The 22,422-nt window shown below is 63.1% G+C and overlaps 1 protein-coding gene across 2 annotated transcripts; it reads right to left on the minus strand.

Annotated features, from left to right (window-relative positions):
• Positions 1 to 550: 550 nt before the first annotated feature.
• On the minus strand, positions 551 to 21,666 carry FOXO6 (forkhead box O6). Of its 2 annotated transcripts, XM_072723664.1 has the most exons (3): positions 21,105 to 21,244; positions 20,691 to 20,785; positions 551 to 2,725 (listed from the first exon to the last, which is right to left on the minus strand). In XM_072723664.1, the coding sequence occupies exons 2-3, from the start codon at positions 20,757 to 20,759 to the stop codon at positions 1,376 to 1,378; spliced, it is 1,419 nt and encodes a 472-aa protein (XP_072579765.1). In that variant the 5' UTR covers positions 20,760 to 20,785; positions 21,105 to 21,244; the 3' UTR covers positions 551 to 1,375. The 2 variants fall into 2 exon arrangements, with proteins under 2 accessions (XP_072579765.1, XP_072579764.1); XM_072723663.1 differs by lacking the exon at positions 20,691 to 20,785 and having other exon boundaries at positions 21,105 to 21,666.
• Between the last annotated feature and the right edge of the window lie 756 nt (positions 21,667 to 22,422).

Below are 22,422 nucleotides of genomic sequence, written 5' to 3' on the forward strand. Positions count from 1 at the left end.
AAGTGAAGAGGTTGAAAACTTGCCCATGGTCACAGAGCTAGCAAATGGCAGGGAATGGAGTCAAAGAGAAGTCTGTGTGCCTTTGAAGGCCTCCCTTCCATTACCGCCACCACCATCCCACCTTCCCAAGCCATTTTCTGTCTCTGACCCTGTTTTCTCATCTGTACAATGGGAACAAAACCCATACGTAACGCAGGCCCTGCCACTAGCGGGTTCCCAGTGAGTATCTGTGCCTCCTCTCCCAACCTGAGGCTTATGTATTCAGGACAGAATTTCCCCCAAACCAGAAACTTCCTGCATGCATATGTTCCCAGAAACAGGTGCAGAGCTCCACACAGGCACATCGCCAGCGTCCAGAACTCGGTGGGCGCTTAACCAGCGTGTGTTGAGCAGACAGGCATCAGGGAACGCTGACGTATACTCAGACACAAAAGCCACAACAGGGGCTCAGGCCCCGGGAACACCCTCCCTCCCACCACGCGGTCCCCGCCAATGCCCCTCCTCTGCCAACCACCGCCCCCCCCCCCACCCCCCAGCCCAAGGCGCGGGAAATATTTAAAACAATTTTATTCATGAAAATATGCTGTACAATGCACTCTACACGGCCTCGACACGGCACACACGCACACGCACACGCTGACGGCACGGCCACGGTACACTGCCTACGATATGCGCCGGGGACGCCGCGCCCACAGCCCGCCCCGACCGGACACTTATAAATACGGGGGAGGAGGCAGGACGGGGGGAGACGGGGTGTCGCTGGGGGGGATCCGGAGCTGAGGCCTGCTGGAGAGGCTGAGACCAGTACTGGGGGGGCGGGGATGGGAAGGGGGATTGCCTCCAACCTGAGAGGAGAGGGGTAGCTGGGGCCTGCAGGGCTGGGAAGTGGGGGGGGGGGGGCTGAGCCCTGGGAGTGGGGACCCTAAGGGTGGTTTAAGGGCTGAAGGGAAACAGCTGGGGGTGAACAGCCAACAGGTAGGTGTGAGTGCTTCCAGGGACGGGAGCCGGGGAGGCGGTTCCTGGCTCCGGGTGGGCGAGGCTAGGAGGGCGGGAAGGGGTCGGCTGGGGCTGGGCGGGCGGATGAAGCCCGGAGGCTCGGAGGCGCCCCCGGCCCAGCCCCCAGCCCCCAGCCCCGTGCCGCCCCTCCTGGTCGGCGCCCACCTGGCTCGTCCCCACCGCCACCGGCCCCAAGCCCGCGGGGCCCGGCCCGGGTCTCGGGACGAGTGGGCGGGAGCGGCAGGTGCCCCAGCGCCCTCCTCCAGCGCCCCCCGCAGGGTCCTCCCGCGGGCCGAGGTCCGTGGGGCCCGGGGTCAGGACGGGAAGACGAGCCCTCGACGGGGGCGGGGCGGGGGCGCCGGGGCGGGGCGGGGGCCGCTCAGCCGGGCACCCAGCTCTGGTTGGGGGGCGGGGCCCCGGCCAGGCCGGGCGGCGGCGGGGGCAGGGCCGAGTCGAAGTTGAAGTCCATCTCGTCGCTGTCCATGAAGTCGTTGAGGATGATGGACTCGACGTCGCACTCGAGGCTCCCGCTGAACATGTCGAGGTCCAGGTCGGCCGGGAAGCGGTCGGGCGCGGCCCCCAGCGGCCCGGCGGCGGCCGCCGCGTACGGCCCGGGCAGCGCGTCCAGCAGGAGGCCGGCGGGCGGGGCCCCGAAGGCGGCGGCGTGGCCCGGGGGCGCCAGGCCCGCGGCGCCCGCCTCGCCGGGCAGCGTCATAAGGCTGATGGGGTGGGCTAAGGCACTGCGCGAGGGCGCCGGGGCGTACGGGGCGGCGCCCTTGCCGGGGCCGGGGCCGGGGCCGGGGCCGGGGTAGGCGGCCGCGCCCGCCAGCGCCAGCTCCCCGGGCGCGCCGAGCAGCGGGCCGGGCCTGGGCGCGGGCGGCGGCGGCAGCAGCGCGGGCAGCGCCCCCGGGCGGAAGGGCGCGGCGGCGGGCGCGAAGCTGGCCTGCTGGTTCTCCTGGATGGTCTGCATGGGCAGGCGGCGCAGCGCGCCCAGCGCCGGCGGCCCGAAGGCCCCGCCCGCGCCCGCGCCCGCGCCCGCGCCCGCGCCCCCGCCCGCGCCCGCGCCCGCGCCCCCGTAGGCGCCGCCCTTGCAGCCGCCGAAGTAGGCGGGCGTCCCGGCCCGGGCCCGCGGCCCGTACGCGTCCTGCGCGCCGTCCAGCAGGGCCTCGGGCAGCCCCGCGCCGCCGCCGCCGCCGCCGCCGCCGCCGCCGTGCAGCCCCAGCGCGCCCCCCAGCTCGGCCAGGCGCGGCAGCTCCCCGGGGCAGCGCGCCCCCAGCGCGGGCGACAGCGCGCTCGCCGGGCTCGGGTACATGAGCGGCGACGACGGCGCCAGGGCCTCCAGGGCCTCGTCGTCCTCCAGCTCGGCCGCCTCCCCGAGCAGGGGCCTGCCGCCGCCGCGGAAGTCGGCCCACGCCTCGTAGTCGTCGCTGGCGTGCGAGGCCGGGCTGGTGGCCCACTTGGCGGCGGCGGGCACGGGCCCCGGGGCCGGCGCGCCCGGGGGGCTGTCCTCGGGGCTCCTCTCGGGCGCCTGCAGCTGCTTCTTCTTGCTCGCCTTGCCCTTGATGCGCAGGAACTTGGCCCCGTTGTCCATGGACACGGCCCGCCGGCGCGGGGTCTTGCCCGTCTTTCCGCCCTCGGGGTTCAGCATCCACCAGGAGCTCTTGCCCGTGCCCTCGTTCTGCACGCGGATGAACCGGGTGTGCAGCGACAGGTTGTGCCGGATGGAGTTCTGTGGCCAGACACAAGGACACGGGGGGGGGGGGGGGGGGGGGGCGAGGAGGCCAGGAGGAAAGAGGAGGAAGCGATGGAAGGACGAGGGGCAGAAAACAGAGAAAAAAGAGAGAGAAGAGGAAGGAGAAGGGGCAATGGGAGGAAACATATGGAGGGTGAATGGGGTGAAGAGGGGGAGGACAGGTGTAAGTAAAGGTTGGACAGGAATACCCGCCTTCTACCCCAGCACCGCTCCACTCTTCCCCAACACACACACACACACACACACACACACACACACACACACACATACACACGCGTGAGGCCCAAGGGTAGGGCCGCAGCTTTGGGCTTGGCCTGTCCCCAGAAGGTGTGGCACAACCAGAGGGCTACTCCCCAGGAGCTGCAGCAGGGGCCCCCTCTCCCCAGCCCAGCCCCGCCTGGGGCTAGCCAGGCTGCCAGGGCCCCCCAGCAGATTATGTAAGGGCTCCCGCCGCAGCGGCTCATTTGTCTGCCCCCCTCCCTCCCCAGCCTGGCATGGCGCCAGGAGCCCGAAAACCCAGGGCTCCAGAAATCAATCTCGCGGTGACTGATTAAGCCCTGTTTAGAACTAATTGCTCTTTCGTGTGTGGGGAGAATAAATTACCTGCTTTAATTTCGTGTCTTTAAAATGCAACTGCAGGTAGAGAAGACTGTTAACCCTTTGCTGGGAGGGCCTGGCCAGGGAAAGCAGAAAAGGCTGGGGGTCCCCAAGGTGGGGACAGGCCCAAAACTCTTCTGAAATTTCCCCCAAGTCTTGTGAGCGCCTGTCAGAACTATAGAAGCCTAGATTCCCAGCAAGCCCCTCAAAGCACATCCATCAGCCACAGGGACCTCAGGCCCTACCTCTGCTCAGTGCCCACCTTCAGGCCGGCCCAGCTCCCAGCCTGCGCTCCCCCCAACCACCTGAAGTGGAGGAGCTTTGCCCCCAAAGCCTCCTTCTGATAGAAGCTTCACAAAGTGCCCATCAGGTGGCATAATCCCCATTTACAACCAGAAGACCAAGGCTCAGAGGGGTGAAGCGGCTTGCCCAGGGCTACGAGCAGCGCATGCTGTCGCTCGTCCCTCCCTGGGCCCCACCTCTCCCAGTCCTGTCCACGCTTTCTAAATTTCTGCTGCTCCAGTCTCTAATGCTCCCCCTGTCAAAGCCTGCTTTTGCCAAGAAGGCGGGGTCCCCACAAGCACCTCAAGGTGGACTTGGGGGCTGCACCTGCCCTGCCCCACCTCTGGGGCCTGCCACCTGGGGGCCTTGACCTCCCGACTCAGGCACTGCTGTGGAAGGAGCATGGGCTGGGCTATCGGAAGGGCTGGGCGGGATGCCTGGCTCTTTGCAGCCACCCAGCTATGTGACCATGGCCATTGACTCCATCTCCGTGACCTGTGCCTCTGACCTCTGAATGACGCTGACCAAAATGGGCACCATTCAGTAACCACCTCAGAAGGCTGTTACATCACTGCCTGGGGTGATGTGTGTGGGCACCTGTTAGGTGGATGCACCAGGTGTTCATAAACACCGGTTAAAGGCCTCACTCTGGCCAGAAGACCACACTGTTAGATCACCCAGCAGACCTGCTCTGTCTCTACCTCCTTAATGTCGTGACCTGAGTATAACTGTGCTAGGCACCAGCAAGTCTGGGAAGCTGGCATCACCCCATCTCACTGTACCGGGGAACAGAGGCCCAGAGGCATGATGTAATTTGCCCAGGGTCCCACAGGCAGCGATGCCAGGTACCACTCCAGATCCACCCAGCTCTCAGACCTACTCTTAACCCGTTTGTCCATCAAGCCCCATAACCACTGACCAGTGAGGGCCCTCCCTCCTGCCTCCTTCCACCAAGTCTCCAGAAGGAGGGCTCCTTCCCCACTCACGCTCCCAGCTTCTGGGACCTGATTCTTCAGGCACCACTCCCTCCCTCCCTATCGCTGGCACTTTCTGGTCTTGGGAGGTGACAGCTCCAAGGCCCCTCCCAGCATTGCCCTGCCTGGCTTCTCCTGGGACCCTGTGAAGAGGGGGAGAGGAAGCCCCGGGGAGTGGTGCTCCCTCCAGTGGATACCCCCTTCCCACTCCTGCCCCTGCACCTGGCTCCCTGGCCCCTCCTGCACACCTGTGTTCAGAGGCCTCGGGGGCCTCCGTTCTCCTCATGGGACTGTCTGGCTTCACAGAGGCTCCACCTCCCAGCTTCTCCAGCTGGAGGTCGGGCAGGCAACACCTCTTCATCAGTGTCACTATGTGCCAGCCTGGTTCTGAGTGCTGGGGGGCGCAGGGGCGAGGGGGCGGAGAGAGGGAAGTGCCAGCACCCACTCAGTACCTGCTTGTTCGGCCCTAGGTGTTAGAAGTACTTTATCTCCCGCATTCTATCAAACTCCATACAAGTCAGGGATTGCGATCCCCATCTCAAGATGAGGCTCAGAGAGGTTAAGCAAGCTGCCAGTCCCACAGTTCAAATGGCAGGGCCAGGTACTGATTTCAGGTGACTCTCACCCAAGTCTACAGGACGTCACATACTGCCACGGGAGAGAGAAACGAGTCCGGGAATTTCCAAAGAATCTTAGGAAGCCAGTACCCTAGTGCTTCTCAAACTTTCCATGTAAACTATCCCTAGAAGTTGGCAGCATGAGAAGACCAGGGGCATGGTGCAAGGTCAAAATTTCCTATTAAGTCTTGGGCTTCATTTTTAGCATTCAGGGGGATTTCGCATTGTACTTCTTAGTGCATCTAAGCTTTCTGAATATACAAATACTGTTTTAGATGATTTGTACCAAGAGCACATGCTCTGGACCTATGAGGGTTTGCACTCTTCCCCACTGTGTTCCTGCCTGGTCGGGTACCCCTGGGAGCTGGAGCCCCAGCCTGGAACCATGGCAGGTCACTCAGAGAGAAGAAAGGACTCCCCCAATTGCCCAGGACCTGGAAGCAGAGCAGGGATTTGAGCACGGGCCACCTGACCCCTGGTGTGGTGCTCTTCTCACCCCACCAAGCCTCACCTGAGCCTGTTTCCTCACCTGGACACTGATGAGATGTGCCAACTGTACTCTGTGACCTTTTCAAATATGACACTGAAAGTTCTTGAACTCATTCAGTCCACAGGTTTTCAAACTTTTCTTTTTTTTTTTTTTTTAAGATGTTTATTTGATTGCTTCTCGGCCTTTTGGGTAAGATCAAGTGTAAAGATTTTTATTTGAGAGAGAGAGGGAGAGAGCATGACTTGGGGGGTAGGGAGGGGCAGAGAAAGAGAAGGACAAGCAGATTCCCCACTGAGTAGGGAGCCGGATGCCTCCTGCCCAGGCTCAATCCCAGGACCCTGGAATCATGACCTGAGCCAAACAAAGGTAGACGCTTAACACTGAGCCATCCAGACCCCCAAACTTTTTTTATTTTATTTTTTTAGGTAGTGGAAGTCTGTTCACAAATGGAATCTAATGCAAAATGGAGTGTCACACTCAAGCCATCAGGGAGCAGGGGCGGGATGCCTGGAGCTGGGCTGGCTCGGCACCCCTGGCGCTCTCACAGGAAACCAGGCCCCGTGGAGGGAGGCTGCAGGCCAGATGGATGGGCAGTCAAGGCCTAGAAGGCTGCCGTCACCCAGAGAGGGAGCCCAGAGCTGGATAAAGAGCTAGGCCCCTGACTGTGGAGCCCAGGCTGAGCACCAGGTGTGCACCAGGGCTGTGGCCCCTGAGGGAAGTCCTGGCCCTGCAGCCCAGTCAGGCTCCTTGGGGCCCAGCCACCTGGTACCAATCAGAGCTCCCAGCCAAGACCCAGTGGCAAGCACAGATCACAACTCACCCACAAGGCCTCCTGGGAGGCCAGAGGCCACGGAGGAGGTGAGGGAGGCAGAGGAGGGAGCCGCCTCTGCCAGGCAGCAGTAACCAGGGCTCCCTCATAGAGTCGCCTAGCAACCCGCCACCACAGCCACAGCCCCGGCATGCCCGGGCTCCCCTGTGCCCCGAGCTGGGCCTGGCTTCTGGAGCCTCACACCTCCCACACCTCCCGGCAGGCCTGGAGCAGGTTAACAGCGGGGGGTGGGGGGGGGACGGACCTCGCTGATTTGGGAGGGGGGCCATCACGGAGCAGAGGGAAGGCACAGCAGAGGACATCTGTGCCCACCCCGCTCTCGCTCAGAACCCGGGGCTAGAGGCTGGGCCCCTGGGGCTCAGCCACCGGGGGAGAGGAGGCTGGTGCAGGGTAAAGTGCATGGGCTCTGGGTTGGATCTGGATTCCGGTTTTGGCTCCAGCACCCCATGAGCAGCTCAACTCTGGGGCGGGATGCTTTGAACCTCTATTTCCTCAAACAGCTACCTGCTTCCACTCTTGCGTCCCCACAGCCCTCCACCACCCAGCAGTCAGAGTGGCCCTTTAAATAACTTGGATCGTGTCTAGTCTTGCCAGACCCCTCTGATGCCCCCTATCTCGGAGGAAAGAAGGAAGGCCTTGCCCTAACCCACAAGCCCCTCCATGACCTCTCAGACTCCTCCCCTAACGCCGTCCCGCTTGATCTGCCTGATTCCTCTCTCTAGTTCCTTGAACCTGCTGGGCGCGGTCCCACCCTGGGGCCTCTGCCTCAGGGGAACACTGTTCACCCAGATACCCAATCAATCTCTCATCACTCTCCAGGCTGTGTTCAGATGGGATCTTTTACCCATCCCGACCGCTCTCACCATTTGCTCCTCCTCCCTGCCATTTCTTGGCGCCCTTACCTGCTCTCCACTTTTCTAAAGCAATGATCACTTTCTTAATTAACAAATCGTTTGTATGTATATATATATATATATATATATATATATTAAGAAATTAATACAGAAGTTATATATAAATAGGTAACTTTATTTAGATAGTTTTGTGAGGGATTTTTGTCCACTTTTGACTGTACCCCAGGTGTTCGATACACACGAGGCATCTAATAAATGTTCACTGATAGACTGAAACAGAGAGAGAAGGGGGGTGAGACTGGGTTGCAGGGACAATTAAAGAAAACTGGGCCGACTAGCTTCCCCACACTGGGCTGAGAGAAGCGAACACAGAATGAGAGCCGGGCATGGGGTGGAAGGAAGTGGGGAGCAGCCCGATCCACAGACGGCAGCGCAGAGGAGGCTCCGGGGTTCCGTGAGAGGTGAGCAAGGCCTCACGGGGGGAACATGCACCTGCACACCTGTGCACCCCGCCCGGCTCCTCCCGCTGCCCAGATAGGCTTGGGCGATCCAGGGCTCGCTGGGGCCAAGGTTTCTGAGAGCCCGTCCCGCCGGGGCCAGGGGGGAGCCCCGGCGGGGAGACAGCCACCTCCTCCTTGCTGACGGTGCCTCCCTCACAGACAGGGTCTGATCCATTTGGTGGTGGCAGCTCATCTATCCAGCAGGACGCTCTCATTTATTCCCAGGACACCCTTCGCCCACGAGCAGTAATGCATTCATCTGACAGCACAACCCCATTTATCCAGCACCCCAGTCCCATTTATCCAGCAAGTACAACCTCATTTGCTAACAGCACTCCATTCACCTGACGGGCCCCCTCATCTATCCAGCAGGACACCCTCATTTATCCTCCAAGTCGGAGTCTCTCCTTCTGCCAGTGGTGGGCTGTGTTCTCTGACGGTGTAACCTGGCCGGTCCGGCAGGACGTCATCTCTCCTACAAGTACTCTTCATCCCCTGACAGGACAACCTCATCTATCTAATAATGCAGCCTCACCTTGCCTCCAAGTACCACCTCATTCCCTGACAGTACAACCTCGTTTATCTTCCACTACAACCTCATTTCTCCTCCTCGCACAGCTCCATTCCCTGATAGCTAGCCCTCCTCCAGGCCAGAGCCCGCCAGAGTCCCAGGGGCTGGGGGTGGGGTGGGGTGCAGGGGGGAGGCGGGGAGGGAAGACCTAGAGAGAAGAGTGGTCTCACGACTCCTTTCCCCTGCCTACAGAGGGCTGCCTGGCGCTAAGACTGTATCTGATCTCTGCCCGCCCCCGCAAGGGCCCAGGGACCCTGAGTCCTAGGTCGTTCAGCCCAGCCAGTGCCCCACCATTACTCCACTTTCCATTCTGTCCCCTCTAAGGCTCAGAAGGGCCCACAGGACAGATTTCCTCCAGCTCTCCAGGAGGGAAAAGATCCCACCTGATTTGATCTGTAGCTTTTGCTGATTTCTGTGGCATGGATACTCCCATCGCAGCCAATTTTTAGCTGCCAACATGACGTCACCGAGTACAGAACTGGGAAGAAGTGTGCAGGACCGGCTCTTCCGAGCCAAGGCAGCCAGCTCTAGCACACCGCGGGCACGGGCTTCAAATACCAAGGCAGAAGAAGGGCACCACCTACCACACGCCAGGCCCCGGCTGGGTCCTTCAGACACATTTCTTCTTTCAGTCCCGATAACCACCCTGCAAAGCGGCGCTGCTATTTGACAAAGTGGGGAAGTGGGCTTGGGAGGGTAGAAGGACTACCAAGGTGATGAAGCTGGGAAGTTCTGGAGGCAGGTCGGGGTCTCCAAGCTATCAGGTTCCAAAGCCAGGGCTCTCCCCACCCGCTCCACCTGGGTGGCAGGGGACCCGATCCCGCCCACCTCAGTGGCCATCCTTGCCTTGGTTCTCGAGCCCAAACTTCCTGGCTTTCAGCAGAGACAGGAGACCCAAGTCTTGTGTCCTCCACCCACCACGAGTCCTATGCTACCTCCTGGCCTTCCTGACATCCGGGGAATCCCAGGACCTTCCCAGTTCAGTCCTAGGACTTGCACCCATCCAAGCCCAGAGCTGGGTATGGGAACCTCTCCAGGTTCCATCATTATCTGAGGTTTGGCTCAGCCCCTCCCCTAGGAAGCGGACCTTACCTACCCTTACCTACCCAAGGGTGGTGATGATCCCTGGGCAGAGACCACCTCTGGGCCTATGTGAGTTCTCTGATCTCCTCCATGGCTCCTGTTTGCCCTCTCCCTCCCTCTGTTCCTCTCTCCCTGCATGAAGAAAGGTTGAGAGCTGGGCTGGAATCCCAACTTCATTCATGTGACCTTGGGCCTCCCCTGTAAAAGAGGGTAACAATATTCATGGGGAGGGCTGGGACCCAGATGGGATCCTGCATGTCATGAATCTCATCCTCTCCCTGACTCAGAACCCCAGGAGCAGCCCCTCTCCCACCCTGTACCCCACACCCCACTCCGGAGTCCCAGGCTGGCCAGACAGACACGCCTGTCTCAGAGCCACGGTCTCTCTGAGGGTCCCTTGCTCTGCCACCTGGGCTAAAGCTGGGATGCTCAGTCCAGGCAGGCTTCCTGGCAGAAGGGGGTGACCTGGAGAGGCCTGAGGCCATGTGCAAATCCTTGGCACCAGGGTCTGTAGTGGAGGAGGAGCAGAAGGGCAGGCGAGGGCATCAGGGCAACAGGTGTCCATAGGTGACTGGGCTTGGGGTCAGCAGTGGAACAGAAGCAGGCAGCCAGGGGCCAAGAGGAACCAAATGTCCAAAGCAAGGCATGAGGTCAAGGACAGGCCCTGACATCTCCCACCGCCACCCCAGAGATAGCAGAGTCCGCACACCTCGGCTGGGTACAGGCAAAGCAGCAGCAGAAGTCGAAGCTCTACTCAAACCCCATGGCTCCTCATCTCCTGAGGGCTTGGGTCCAGCTCCAGACTGACACAGAGGAGCCCTGAGGCTCTCCGGCCTCATCAGCCCCATGCCCTTCAGCCCCCTCCCCGGGCTCCAGCCACTCGGGGGGTCTTATACTGCCTGTCTTCTGCACTCTGCTCCCGCTGCCCCCCACTTCTCTGCTTGACTGGTTCCTGCTGCTCCACCAAGGCAAACTCTGTGATGTCTCTCTACTTCCCTCTCCAAGTCCCAAAGGTGGTGGCTCCCACCTCAGCGCTGCTGCAGAAACATAACCACGACCCAGCGCGACACCGGGTGCGACACCGGGTACGACACTGGGTACGAGTGGGCCTCCGCACTTGAACTCGGCAGGGCAGCCCTTGGAGCACAGGCTGGGGCTCCGGGCAGCCCTGAGCCATGTGGGCCCGGTGCCATTCCTGGTCCCCAAAACCTCAGGCCAGAGCTCCGGGCCTCGCCTCCTGCCTCTGGCTCCAGATCCTGCTGCCTCCGCCACCTCCCTGCTGCTCCTCAGCACTTCCAGGCTCCCGGGGAGAATTCAGTAAAGGAAGGAAAGGTACCAACTACCATTTACTGAACACTCCCTACGTGCTATGCGCTGCGCTGGCACGACGACACTTCAAATCTTATCGTCTTTTTAACAATCCTCTGAGTTGCTTAGTGTGCCTATTTCACTGCTGGGAAACTGAGGCTCCAGGAGACAGATGGAGCTGCCCCAGACTGCATGATGTAAGTTAGTGGTGGGGAAAGGAAGTCACACCCAAGGCCTTTCCTCTGCCTCCCACCCTGAGATGCCTCTGAGGAGGAGCCAGGCCGGACAGCAGCTCTAGGGGGTAGGAGGGGGGTGAGGCTGTCCACCCTGGCTCATCGAGTCCTCCAAAGATTCTTTCCTCCCTCTTCCAAGATTAAAGGAATCCCTAAATGCAAACCCATTCAGGCCTCTCCCTATCTCTCCTCAGTGTGAACCCCGTCCTTCCCTCCACATGCAGCACCTCCCTAACACCCCTGCCCCAGGCCCTGGGAGCAGCTGCAGTGACCTCACCCAGCCCTGCCCTGGGCCCAGCTCTGGGGAGGGCCCAGCAGCTGTGCCCCAGCCCTGCAGGCTGGCTCCTGGGGGAAAGAGGAAGAGTGGGCACAGCGCCAAGAGAACCATCTGCTCTCCCGGGGGCATGGCCACCCGCACAGACACTGGCCTCACCCCCAGGGGCTGCCCTTGGCCCTCTATCCCCATGCCAAGGGGCTCCAGGAGACCAAGGCAGCCCACCCAGACCGGGGCACCAGCCCTCATCTGCCATCTGTCTTCTGGATACTGAGAGGTCCTTGCAGGACATGTTGGAGCGTGAACGTCCACTGGAAAATGAACAAGTGCTCAGGGTAAGCTCTGGGTGTAGAGGCCAAAGGCCAGGGCTGGGTGTGCGGAGCCCTGCATGCCCAAGCCCCAGCCTAGCTGTGCTAAGAGCCTGAGATCCCCTGGGGGGAGGGGGGCCTCCATCCCCTCACATCTGCTCAGCTGGCAGGTGCCTCTGGCAGAGGGCAAGCCCCCTTCCCCCACAGCCCCAGCTCAGGTTACAGAGCCGGCAAGGCCAGCAGAGGACAGGGGGAGGGGACAGACGGGGTGGAGGAGGCAACACTGCTTCCCAGAGTGTTGGGGGAGGGGAATTCGGATCTCTAGATGGGACTCAGAGCCAGAGAGGGAAGGGCCATGTCCAAGGTCACACAGCCTCCTCGTGGGCAAAGAGACGCCCGCGTCCAGGGGCAGGTGGCCCTGGGTTCAAGGGTGACCTTGAACAACCACACTGCCTTCATCTGTGAAAATAGTGAGTCTTAAACCTGCCGGCTGGCCTCCCAAGGCCACAAGGAAGGCTCTAGAGGCCAGAAAACAGTGGGCCAAGCTAGAGGCAGGTGGAAGCTTGGACATCCTGAAGAGCTGCCACCTTGGGGAGGGTAAGGGAGGCATTAGAGGAAGGACACCCTCCCCCAACACACACACACACACACACACACCCCTGTGTCTCTCAAGGATCAGGACCCAGGATCCCCACCCTACACCGCAAGGGCGAAGGGATTCCTTTCCTTTCCCAGAGCAACGTATAGCCAGCCCTAAGGGTGTCTGCTAGGATTTCTTGGGGACCTTATTACACGGATCTCTCCTGTTACTCTCACAACAAAGCCTAGGCATGAGAACTATTATTATCCCATTTTGTAGAGGAGAAGACAGGCTCAGTGGCCGAAGGCCACGTAGACAGTGAGCAGCAGAGCTAGGTTTGCTCCTCCCTGCTGCCTCCAGGACTCCTCACCACACCACCCTCTCACCTCTGAGATCCCCCAGGTACCAAAGGTTCCCGCAGGGCACCTCAGGCCTGCTTCTTGGACTCTTTGGGCCTCTACCCCCTCAGACCCACCTTCTCCCCTGGTCCCCAGCATCTGGGTGCCCAAAGCCACTCTTTCCCCCTTGTCCACACCAGGCCTGAATGATCTGTCTGCCTCTGTCATTCCCCAGCTAGGAGTGCCACTCCCCTGGCTGGATATTCAAGACCATTCCCCTCTGGCCCTAGCCTCAGGCCCTGCTGTGCTCTGACCAACAGAACCAGACCCCAAGGGGCTCCTAAAGAGTCCTGAGGCTCTGACCTCCTTTGTCTGGTTCCCCTCCCCACCTCCACATACCCAGAGCTCAATATTCGGCCTCCCCTCGTGACCCTGAGCAATCTTTATTCCGAATCAAATTCACGAGGCCTCATCTTATCTCCCCCGCTTGACCTGTGGGTCACTCGAGAGGTCAGGGAGCCAGACTGGTTCCTCTGAGCAGCACCGCAGTGGGGGGTTAACAGGTGTAAGCCTGGGTTGAAGTGTATGGGGGAAGTTGTCATCAGCCTTGGGCCTGCAGAGGGGGGTGCAGAAAAGGGGAGTACACCACAGAACACCACGGCATAGCACCCGAGCATGCTGGTCTGAGCCAGGTACCCCTGGAGCATCCCCCAGGCTGGAAGCCTCAGGGCCACATTCTAAGAGGGAGCAGAGAGAGAAAATGATGGGGATGGTGGGATGGGGTGGGGGGGACATGGTGTAGAGGGGATGAGGGATGTGTGTGTGTGTGTGTGTGTGTGTGTGTGTGTGTGTGTGTGAGCTTGGATTGGCCTGGCCTGAACACTGGGCTAGGGAGGAGTAGCCCGGGGAGTTTTATTTCTGTCACTTACAGCAGGATACAACGAAAGCCACTTTCTCCAGCCTTATTTCTTCCTAAAACAGGGGAATCACGGTAGCAGCCTCACAGGGTGCCGCGAGAGTTCGATGAAAGCATGTGTGTAACGGCACGTGGCAGCTGAATCCTGAGCTAGAACAGTTCAGGGTGGCTAATTCGAGGGTCAGAAGAGCAAGGAGTGGAGTGATTGGCTGGGACCAGGGGGCCAAGCGCTTGAGTGTCATGGTAAGGTCCCTGGAGGGGGCCCTGTCAGGACAGCACCACACTGTACACACACAGTACACACCACACTGCGCACATCAGAGAACAGGGGCTGTGACTCGCAGGCCCTTCCTGGTCCAGTTCCAGGGGCTCACTGAGTATTTACACCAGCACGCGTCCTCCTGCAGCCACAGGCTCCCAGTGGCAGGGGGCATCAGCCCTGGCTGCTGGCGCTAGCCCCTCCAGCTGTGTTCATACCTAAGACAGGAGGGTGAAGGTGTTGGGGCTGGGGAGTCCATCCCTTGGCCCTCAATTCTCTGGAGGGCCCAAAAAGAGTGAGAGGGAGGAGAGGGGGCTCCACCTGGACAGCCTGCTTAGAGAAGAAGCTGGTCTACACTGGGAGCAGAAGGGAGGGACACACAGGAGCCCGGGACACTGCCATCTGAGCCATTGGCTCAGAATCTGGTCCATCGGTAGACAGTCCTATTAAAATCAGACCCTTGGAGGATCTGATATGGAAACTGGAAACCTGTATTATTTAAAAGCTTCTAGGTGACTCTGAGCATCAACCAGGTTTGCCAACAACGAAGGATTTAAGGCAGGAATTCTCAGAGAGATGTAGTAGGTTCCAGAATCACCTGGGAGGTGGGCCTGTATTCAGTCTCCCCAGCCTAGTTTCTAACGGGTGGCCCAAGGGCTCAGTCCAGGAGTCAGGAGCCACCTTGATGAGCATCTGTCAACGGCACGGGGTATGAGGTGGAAAGGTGGTGGTGCGAAGGGGTCCTGAGGTTACAGGCAGCAGGGAAAGCAGGAAGGAGGGCAGTTCAAGCTCGGCTGGCTCCCAGGGGGAACTGAGGAGCCCCAGAGGGTTCTGGAGCATGAGGGATCCTTGGGGCAGGCGGGCTGGGGTGCTTGGGGCTGAGACTGCACAGCGCTGGGAGAAACATGGGAAAGACCGGTCGGTGTCTAAATCCAGCCTCAGCCTCGTCCCAGCCATGCTGCCCCGGCCAAGTGACTTCACCTTTCTTGGCCTCCATTTCCTTAACTGAAAAATGGGGCTATTAACACACACCTGGCAGGGTCCAGGGAGGATGTAAAACAAGAACGTACGCATGTGAAGTGCCCAACAGCCTAGCACCCAGACGTTAATTCTCTTAATTCCTGTTCCCCTTCCCACAACAGGCACCCCGCCCCCCCCCCAGAGACCAGAAAGGTTTCTCTGCAAAGAGGGAGGGCGGGGGGGGGGGGGGGGAGGGGGGAGGGGGAGGGTGTGGGAGGCCCCTCCCCCACACGCCACCTGGCCCCCCTCCCACCTCCACATATGGGTTGGGGGGTGGGGAGAGGCAGCAAACAGCCAAACCCTCCAAAACAGGAGTTGGTTTCCATGGTAACCAGGGTGCCAGGAGGAAGGGGGGGGGCATTCCAGATCCAGCTGTCCCCCTGAGCGCCCTACCCAGGCCCCAGAGCCTTAGTCAATGCCCACCCAACATGCTGCACCCCCATCTGTCTGCTCTGGGGGCCCACCCCAGAGACTGCCAGGAGCACACCCTTCATTGTGTCCAAAGTATGTTTGCACCAGGGTATTGCCAGGTTCAGGGTAGGCCTCCCCAAGCAGGACCCAAGTTCTGGTCCATCCACACCTGTATTCACAGGCCCGCACCCCTGAGAAGTCCTATCAGTACTTTGTGCCTAGGTCCCAACTAACCGACCCCCCATGGCTCCTCAAACCAGAGGGCTTGTCAGCCGGAGGCCTAAAAGAACCAGGGATCCCGCGAAGGCCCTTTGGGTGCTGATGAGGACCTCGAGGATCCTCGAATGGGAGAGAGCCTTGCTCCAGCTCACACACTGGATCAGAACCCTGATGGGCGCTCTGTGGGCGCTCTGTGCACCCCTCCACCGCTCCGGATCCCACCGCTCCAGCTGACCCAAACCCTGAACTAATACACCGGGACAGAAGGGATGCCCCAGGGCGGGGCTGGGCTGCTGCCAGGGAGAAGGAAGGAAGTGCTCACAACTTTGAGGCCTAATAGAAAGGGCACTCCCGCCGCAGCACTCAGTCACCAGGGATGTGTGAGCCGGGAACTGGGCCCGGAAGGTCATGCATGGTCCCATGACTCCCCACCCTAGAGCCCTCCAAAGCCTGATCCGCAGGTGGAAAGGGAGGGGGGCAGTATGTGACCTGTTTCCCAGGTACCCACCCCCAAGCTGGGAGGCAGGCTTCTGGGCTGCAAATTGGGAGGGGCTGCTGGTGAGCCTCCCACCAGGTAGGGGAGGCAGTGAGGTGAGGAGGGGGCTCCCCCTGCTATATACCCAGTAGGTCCATACCCCAGAAGCTTGTACCCACACCCCCTTGCCCCTCAGACTACAGGGACAGAGAGGCTTCCGCGGCCCCCCGAGACCCCGTGTGGCGGCCACCACCAGCTGCCACTCAAAGACAAGACCCTGGGTTGCCAGGAACAGGCCTGTGCCCTCTCAAAATCCAAACACAAGCCCTCTCCTCCAGCCCCGGTGGCGCGGAAAAAGTTGGAGTCAAGGGGTCAGAAAGGTGTTCAGTTCCCAGGCCAGACACTTCCTAGGGACGCTTCCTAGGGACGGGACCTCGGGGCAAGTCACTTCTCCAACCTGGGGACAGGGATGCTCCTACCCCGCCCCCCCAGAGCCGGTGGCCAGGATGTGAAGGGATCTGCGGCGGGGGGAGGGGAAGCTGGCGCCCCTCTTCTGACCCTCTCAGCACTCCGGGTCCCTGGCAGAGGCCCCCAACTTCAGGGGGTCCTGGAGCTGGAGTCCTCGGGGTGTGCAGAGAGGGGGGCCCCAACCCGCAGAAAGTGGGGGTTGGGGGGCGCTGAACTTTCGAACCCGCAAACCCCCCGCGCTGTTCATTACCTTAACACGAGTTAAAAATAACCGTCTCATCTCTTTAAATTAGTCTGTCTGCAATTACCGCCTGGCACGGCGCTGCCCGCCATCGTCCCGCTGGAGCGGCGCCAGGTGGCAGGCGGGGCCCTCACCCTGTCTGTCCGTCTGTCTGTCTGCCTCCGGGCCCTCCTTCTCCCGCAGCTACCCCAGGGGCCTCTTCCGCGGCCCAGACTCCCGAGCTCCCCAAGTTGCGCAGGGAGGGGGCTGGCCTGGCTGCAGCGAGGGGGGCCCGGGGTGGGGGGGCGCCCCGGGGAGCAGGGGACGGGGTGGGGGCTCCCGAGCGGGCGGCGGGGGAGGGGGAGGGGCGCCGGGAGGCCCGGGAAGCCGGAAGGGCCCGCAGCGCGCCAGCGCTCGTGGGTGGGTGTGAGCAGGTGGCCGTGGGAGTCTGCCGGGCGTGCCAGCAACTGTGCCAGGAGCGGCTGGCACGGGCTCGTGCCCAGGAGGCGGGCAGCTGCCAGCCCCCCGCTCGTGCAGTGCGGGGGGTGAGGACACCCCCCAACCGGGGCTCACACCGCCTCCTCCCGCACCCCCACCAGCCCTTGGGGCTGGGGATCCCCGGAGGACAAAGGAGGAGGAGGGAGCCCTGCTGGAGCAAGCTGGAGGGAGGAGGGAAGGGGGAGCCCTCTGCACCGCAGCCACTGCTGCCCCTGCCTGTAACAGGACCCTCCTCCTGGCCTCTGGATGGGGGGCGGGCCCTCCACCCCACCTAAGACCCACTGGCCAGCCCCAGCCACATGGGGGTAGCACCAGCCCTCCCCACCCCATCCCCCAATCGCAGGGCTGCTCCAGGCCCGGAGGGTGAAGGGAAGTCCCCATCCACTGTGCTCCTCCCCCATCAGGCCTGGGGACAGGAATGGGAGGTGCCCAGGCCTGGCCTGGGAGCTCTCAGGGGAGCTGGCAGCCAGGAAACACAAAAGCAGACAGAACAACTCCAGGGGCGCTAAGTGGAAGGAGCACCAGGACCCAGAGCAGCCCGGAAGGCTTCCTGGAGGAGTCCCATGCTAGGGAAGGTGGGGCTGGAGCCTCAGGGAGGAGCCCGGAGGCTCCACCTGGATGCACTTTGAGGACACTGGCGAGTGAGGGCAAGTCTCCTGTCCAAGCCCTCACCCGGGGCCTGGAGACCCTGTGTCCTGAGGGAAGCACCGCCAGCCCCTTTGGTGGAGCGCCCCCCACCAAGGCGGGCCTCTCTGCAGGCTGCAGCCTCTTGGAGGCCCTGCACCTGCGGCCATCCCACCTGCCGCACTCTTACCTCCCCACGTCACGGGTGGGACCACAGGGCAAAAGCCAAGCACATGGGCCCTTCCGGGCCCGGCCCGCTCTGCCCTCCCCATGCCACCTCCCTGCCCTGCCGTCCCTAGAAGCTGCTGCTTCCGGCCTGGCCGCCCAGCCCTCTACCTCCTTGCCTTTGCGTCTGCAGTCAACATCCCTTGAGAGACTTTCTCCCAAATTCTACCCCCCAGCGAAGACAGCCTAGATCAAGTGCCACCTTCTCTGTGAGCGTTTGCCCGGGCTCCCGGGGGGGGGGGGGGGGGGGGGGGACCCGCCTTCCTTGCCCCCCCGGCCCCCACCTCCCGCCCTTCCCGCCTGTAGAATACACAGCCTGGGTGTGGAGCCCTGATGCATCCTGAAGGCAGGCCCCATGCCTTCCCCTTTGGTCCTCCACCCTCCATCTGACACAGGGTTTGCTACGCCCCAGGGATTCGGGTGCAACACTTGTGTGGGGGAGGGGAGGGAGGAAGGAACAATGGGCCCCAGCCCCCGCCCTGGCACCTGAGCTGTACCACGGCCTGGGGATTCGGGTGCAACACTTGTGTGGGGGAGGGGAGGGAGGAAGGAACAATGGGCCCCAGCCCCCGCCCTGGCACCTGAGCTGTACCACAGCCTCTGCTAAAGCACAGGCCGGCTGGGAGTTGGGGATGGTCCCTCCACCAGGTTCCCCAGAGCGACTGAATGCTGAATGGGAATGCAGTGGGGTGGCGTGGGTGGGGGGGTGGGAGGAGTGTGGGGGGAGGGGGAGGCAGGAATGAGAGGAGAAAAAGGATGGGGGGTGGAGTAGAAGGAGGACAGCCACTGACCACATGAGATGGGGAAGGCCAGGGCCCCCCTCCAACAGCCCTCATCCAGTGCCTGGGTGGTCTCGGCCAGGGCCTGGGTCAGGAGCCTCAGGCTCCCTCTCCCATGCCCCAGCCCACCAGGGCGTCTTCCTTCTTGAGCCAGGTGCAGGGAGAACCAGTGTGTCCCCAGCAGCGTGGGGCCGTGGGAAGCACTGCCAACACGCAGGCAGGAGACCTGGGCCATCGTCCAGCACCTGCCGCTCACCAACAACCTGAGAAGTTCCCTCCCCTTCGGGGCCTCAGTCTCATCGTCCCAGAAATGAACTCAGGGGACCAAATTATCTCCCAGCACATTCCCAGCCACCTTCTAGGATTTAGATCTGCACCCCCCAGCCCGTTCTAAAGCCATCTGTGTCCCCCTCCCACACCCACTGCCAGCAGGACACTATGGCAGAGGCTCCGTGGGGCCTCGGAAAGAGACACACCTGGACTGGAGTCCAGCCTTCCCATCCGCTGACTGTGTGACCTTGGGCAGTTCACTCCTCCGCTCTGCCCCCTCAGCGCCCAGCTCTGTAAATGGTGACAGTGACAGCCACCTCGGGGACTGCTGAGAGCGTTAAGGAGACACCTGGCACCGATGCCTGAAGGTGCCTGGCACCTGCCACCCAGCAGCCCCTGGAAGCCCTGCCTTGGCCCTGAGACCCTCAGTGAACTCCAGCTCATGTCTCCTCTTGCCATCCTCCCCCCACCATTCCTGATCTCTCAAGCTCAGGTGGGACTCCACCTCCTGCAGGAAGCCCTCCCTGGATTACTCTGGCCCACAGCACCCTCCCCAGCCTCGGCATCCTCTGCACCAGCCACCAGACAGGCACCGCGGCTCCTTAGTCCCAGGCTCTATGCTGGGTGCTGTGGGCACAGAAATTGCTCCGCCACTGCCACTGTCTTCTGACGGGTGGGTGGGGAGGGGAAATGTAACAGGACACAAAAGACTGAGCCTTATGACAGGCAGGTAGAGGGCCAGGGAAGAGGGAAGTCCTTAGCCAGCTCAAGAGGGCCAAGGAAGGCTTCCTGGAAGAGGCATCGGAACTCTGTGCTCCTGAGGACAAGAGCGACTGAAAGGTGGGACAGTGCTTGGGGACAGAGAGGCAGGGGGGCACCAAATCCCAAGGGCAGTACCCACTTAGGAGGAGTAAGTGTTCTCGTGGGGGCTGAGCCCAAGGAGGCTGGAGAGAGGATGTGGGAGGAAACTCACGGGGCCGCCTCCAACCTGTGCCTCCACCCCATGGTGGCCAGAGAGAGAGACGCAGAAGATGCCAGCATGAAGCCTGAGAGCCACGGACCTGGTGGAGCACCGTGGCCCCTACAACGCAGCCCCCGGGCGACCAGAGCATCTGGGTTCACAAGGCTCGCCTCCTCCCAGGCACACCTCCTTCCTCTGACCCTGGCTGCAGCCACTACCAGGCACAGACCCCCCTTCCCTCCAGGCCTGCCTCCCTCGCAGAGACCCCCCCCCCCATAGGAAGCCTACCAGCTCACAGGCCTAAGGCACAGCACCCCCCCCAAACCTCCTCCTCCTTCTCCTGCAAAGGCATCGACTATCCCCACTCCCCCAACAAGATGGCCAGAGGAGGGTCTGGAGGCCACAATCCAGTCAGGCCCTTGCACTCTCCCAAGATGGCTCCCCCCTTTCCACTGAGGCCTCCCTAGGGTGCCCCTGCCCCTCCCCTCCCTTCCCCCGGCCAATGCATCTGGGCTCAGGAAGCCAGCCTGGGGTGGGCAGGGACAGGTCCCCAGCCCTCAGCACCCTGCCCTCACACCAGCAGAGGTCATCACCCGCCCACCGTGCTGATCCAGGCAGGGGGGAGACAGCAGCTGCCCCACGGAGAACTCAGATTCCAGGTCACCTGACTGGTTCCCCACCCCAGGCTGGCTGGTGCCCTAGGGTGAACTCTTGGCACCACAGGCAGAGCTGCGGGGGCTCGGGGGCTCACTCCTTACCCTGGGGCCAGCTCCAGGGAGGGCAGTGGGAGAGATCTGGGGAGAAAGCAGACACTGGCCCCAGGCCATTATTCCAGCTCTTTAAGGAGGGTGCCCTGGCGGAGAGGGTAAAACAAGAGTAACGCACAAAGCAAACTCGCGGGGGGCTTAAGTGGGGGCCCCCACACATCAGAGGCCTGGGAATGGGCTCCTCTGCTCTGCAGCCACGCACGGGGTGGCGGCGTCCCTGGGGGGCGCCTCAAAGTGGCGGTCCCCGGTCACCTCACCAGCCCTCCCGCCCTGCACCCAGAGCGCGCACACAGCTGCTCGCAGCGCGCCCCCGCCCGCCCGCCGGCCGGCCCCTTCCTCCCCGGGCGCACACTCCGTGACCCCGAGGGTGCCCCAGGGCCCCCCTCCCCGGCCGGACGCTCCCACCTTCCAGCCGGCCGAGCTGTTGCTGTCGCCTTTATCCTTGAAGTAGGGCACGTAGCGGACCATCCAGTCGTAGATCTGCGAGAGCGTGAGTCGCTTGTCCGGGGCGCTCTCGATGGCTTTGGTGATGAGGTCGGCGTAGGACAGGTTCCCCCACGCGTTCCGCCGCGAGCTCTTGGCTTTCCGCAGCGGCCCGACCTCCGCGCCCAGCGGCGCCGCCGGGGCCATCGCCGGGGCCGTCGCCCTGCGCTCCGGCGCGCAGTCCTCGGCGCCCTCGGCGCCCCCCGCGCCCAGCGCCCCGTCCTCGTCGCCCGCCAGGTCGGGCTGCGGCAGCGGCCAGGTGCACGAGCGCGGCCGGCTCTGCGGCGCGAAGTCCGGGTCCACGTCCACCTGATGCGCTCGCAGCTTCGCAGCCATGGTCCCGCCCGGCTCGGGCGAGGAGGGGAGGGAGACTCCGCGGAGGGCGGGCGGGCGGGCGGGCGGCTCCGGGAGCGGCGCGCCCCGGGGAGGCCCGCGGGAGGGGTCCCTGGCGGCGCCGGCTCAGCCGCGGGGCGCCATGGGCCGGGACGCCGAGCCGGGGCTGCGCGCGGGGAATCCCGAGGCGAGGGGAGATGGGGGCGGCGAGGGAGCGGCGGCCCCGGGCCCGGCGGGCACACAGCTCGCCCCGCTCCGCTCCTAGCACCTGCCGCCTGCTGGCGCCTGCAGCCACCACCGCCACCGCCGCTGCCGCCGCTCCCCCGGCGCCCGCCCCGCGCGCGGGCCCCGCTCTCCCGGGACGAGGCCGGATTGCACCATGCCGGAGCCCGCGCCGCCGCCGCCGCCGCCGCCGCCGCCCCGGGAACGCCGCCGCCGCCGCTCCGGCTCCAGCGCCAGCTCCCGCGCCCGCCGCGCTCAGCGCCGGCTGCACCTCGGGACGGGCGGGGGCCGGGAGGGGGCGGGCCCGGCGCGGGAGGGGGCGGGGCGTGCCCGCCCGCCGCCCCGGCCCTCCGCCCGCCCGGGCGCCCCGCCCGCGGCCCGGGGGTGGGGCGCGGGGCTCCCGGCTCGGGGCGACCCCGCCGCGGCCCCCGCACGCGACAGCGCCGCCTACGGAGCAGGGGAGGCGCGGCGGGAGCGACCCCGCCCCCCGCCCGGCGCCGGGGGGGCGCGCGGGGGCGGGGCCCGAGCCCTCTGGTTGGTCCGCGGCCGAGCGGCCCCGCCCACGGGCTCGGCGGGATCCCTCCCGGCGGCGCGTCAGCGGGTTATTGTTACAACCCGGGGTTTCCCGGGGCAACGGGGAAGGGGCGGGGCTCGGGGCGCTTGGCTCCGCCTCCTACTCCGCGGG

The sequence above is a fragment of the Vulpes vulpes genome, chromosome 10, assembly GCF_048418805.1.
Source record: "Vulpes vulpes isolate BD-2025 chromosome 10, VulVul3, whole genome shotgun sequence".
Taxonomy (NCBI): Eukaryota; Metazoa; Chordata; class Mammalia; order Carnivora; family Canidae; genus Vulpes; species Vulpes vulpes.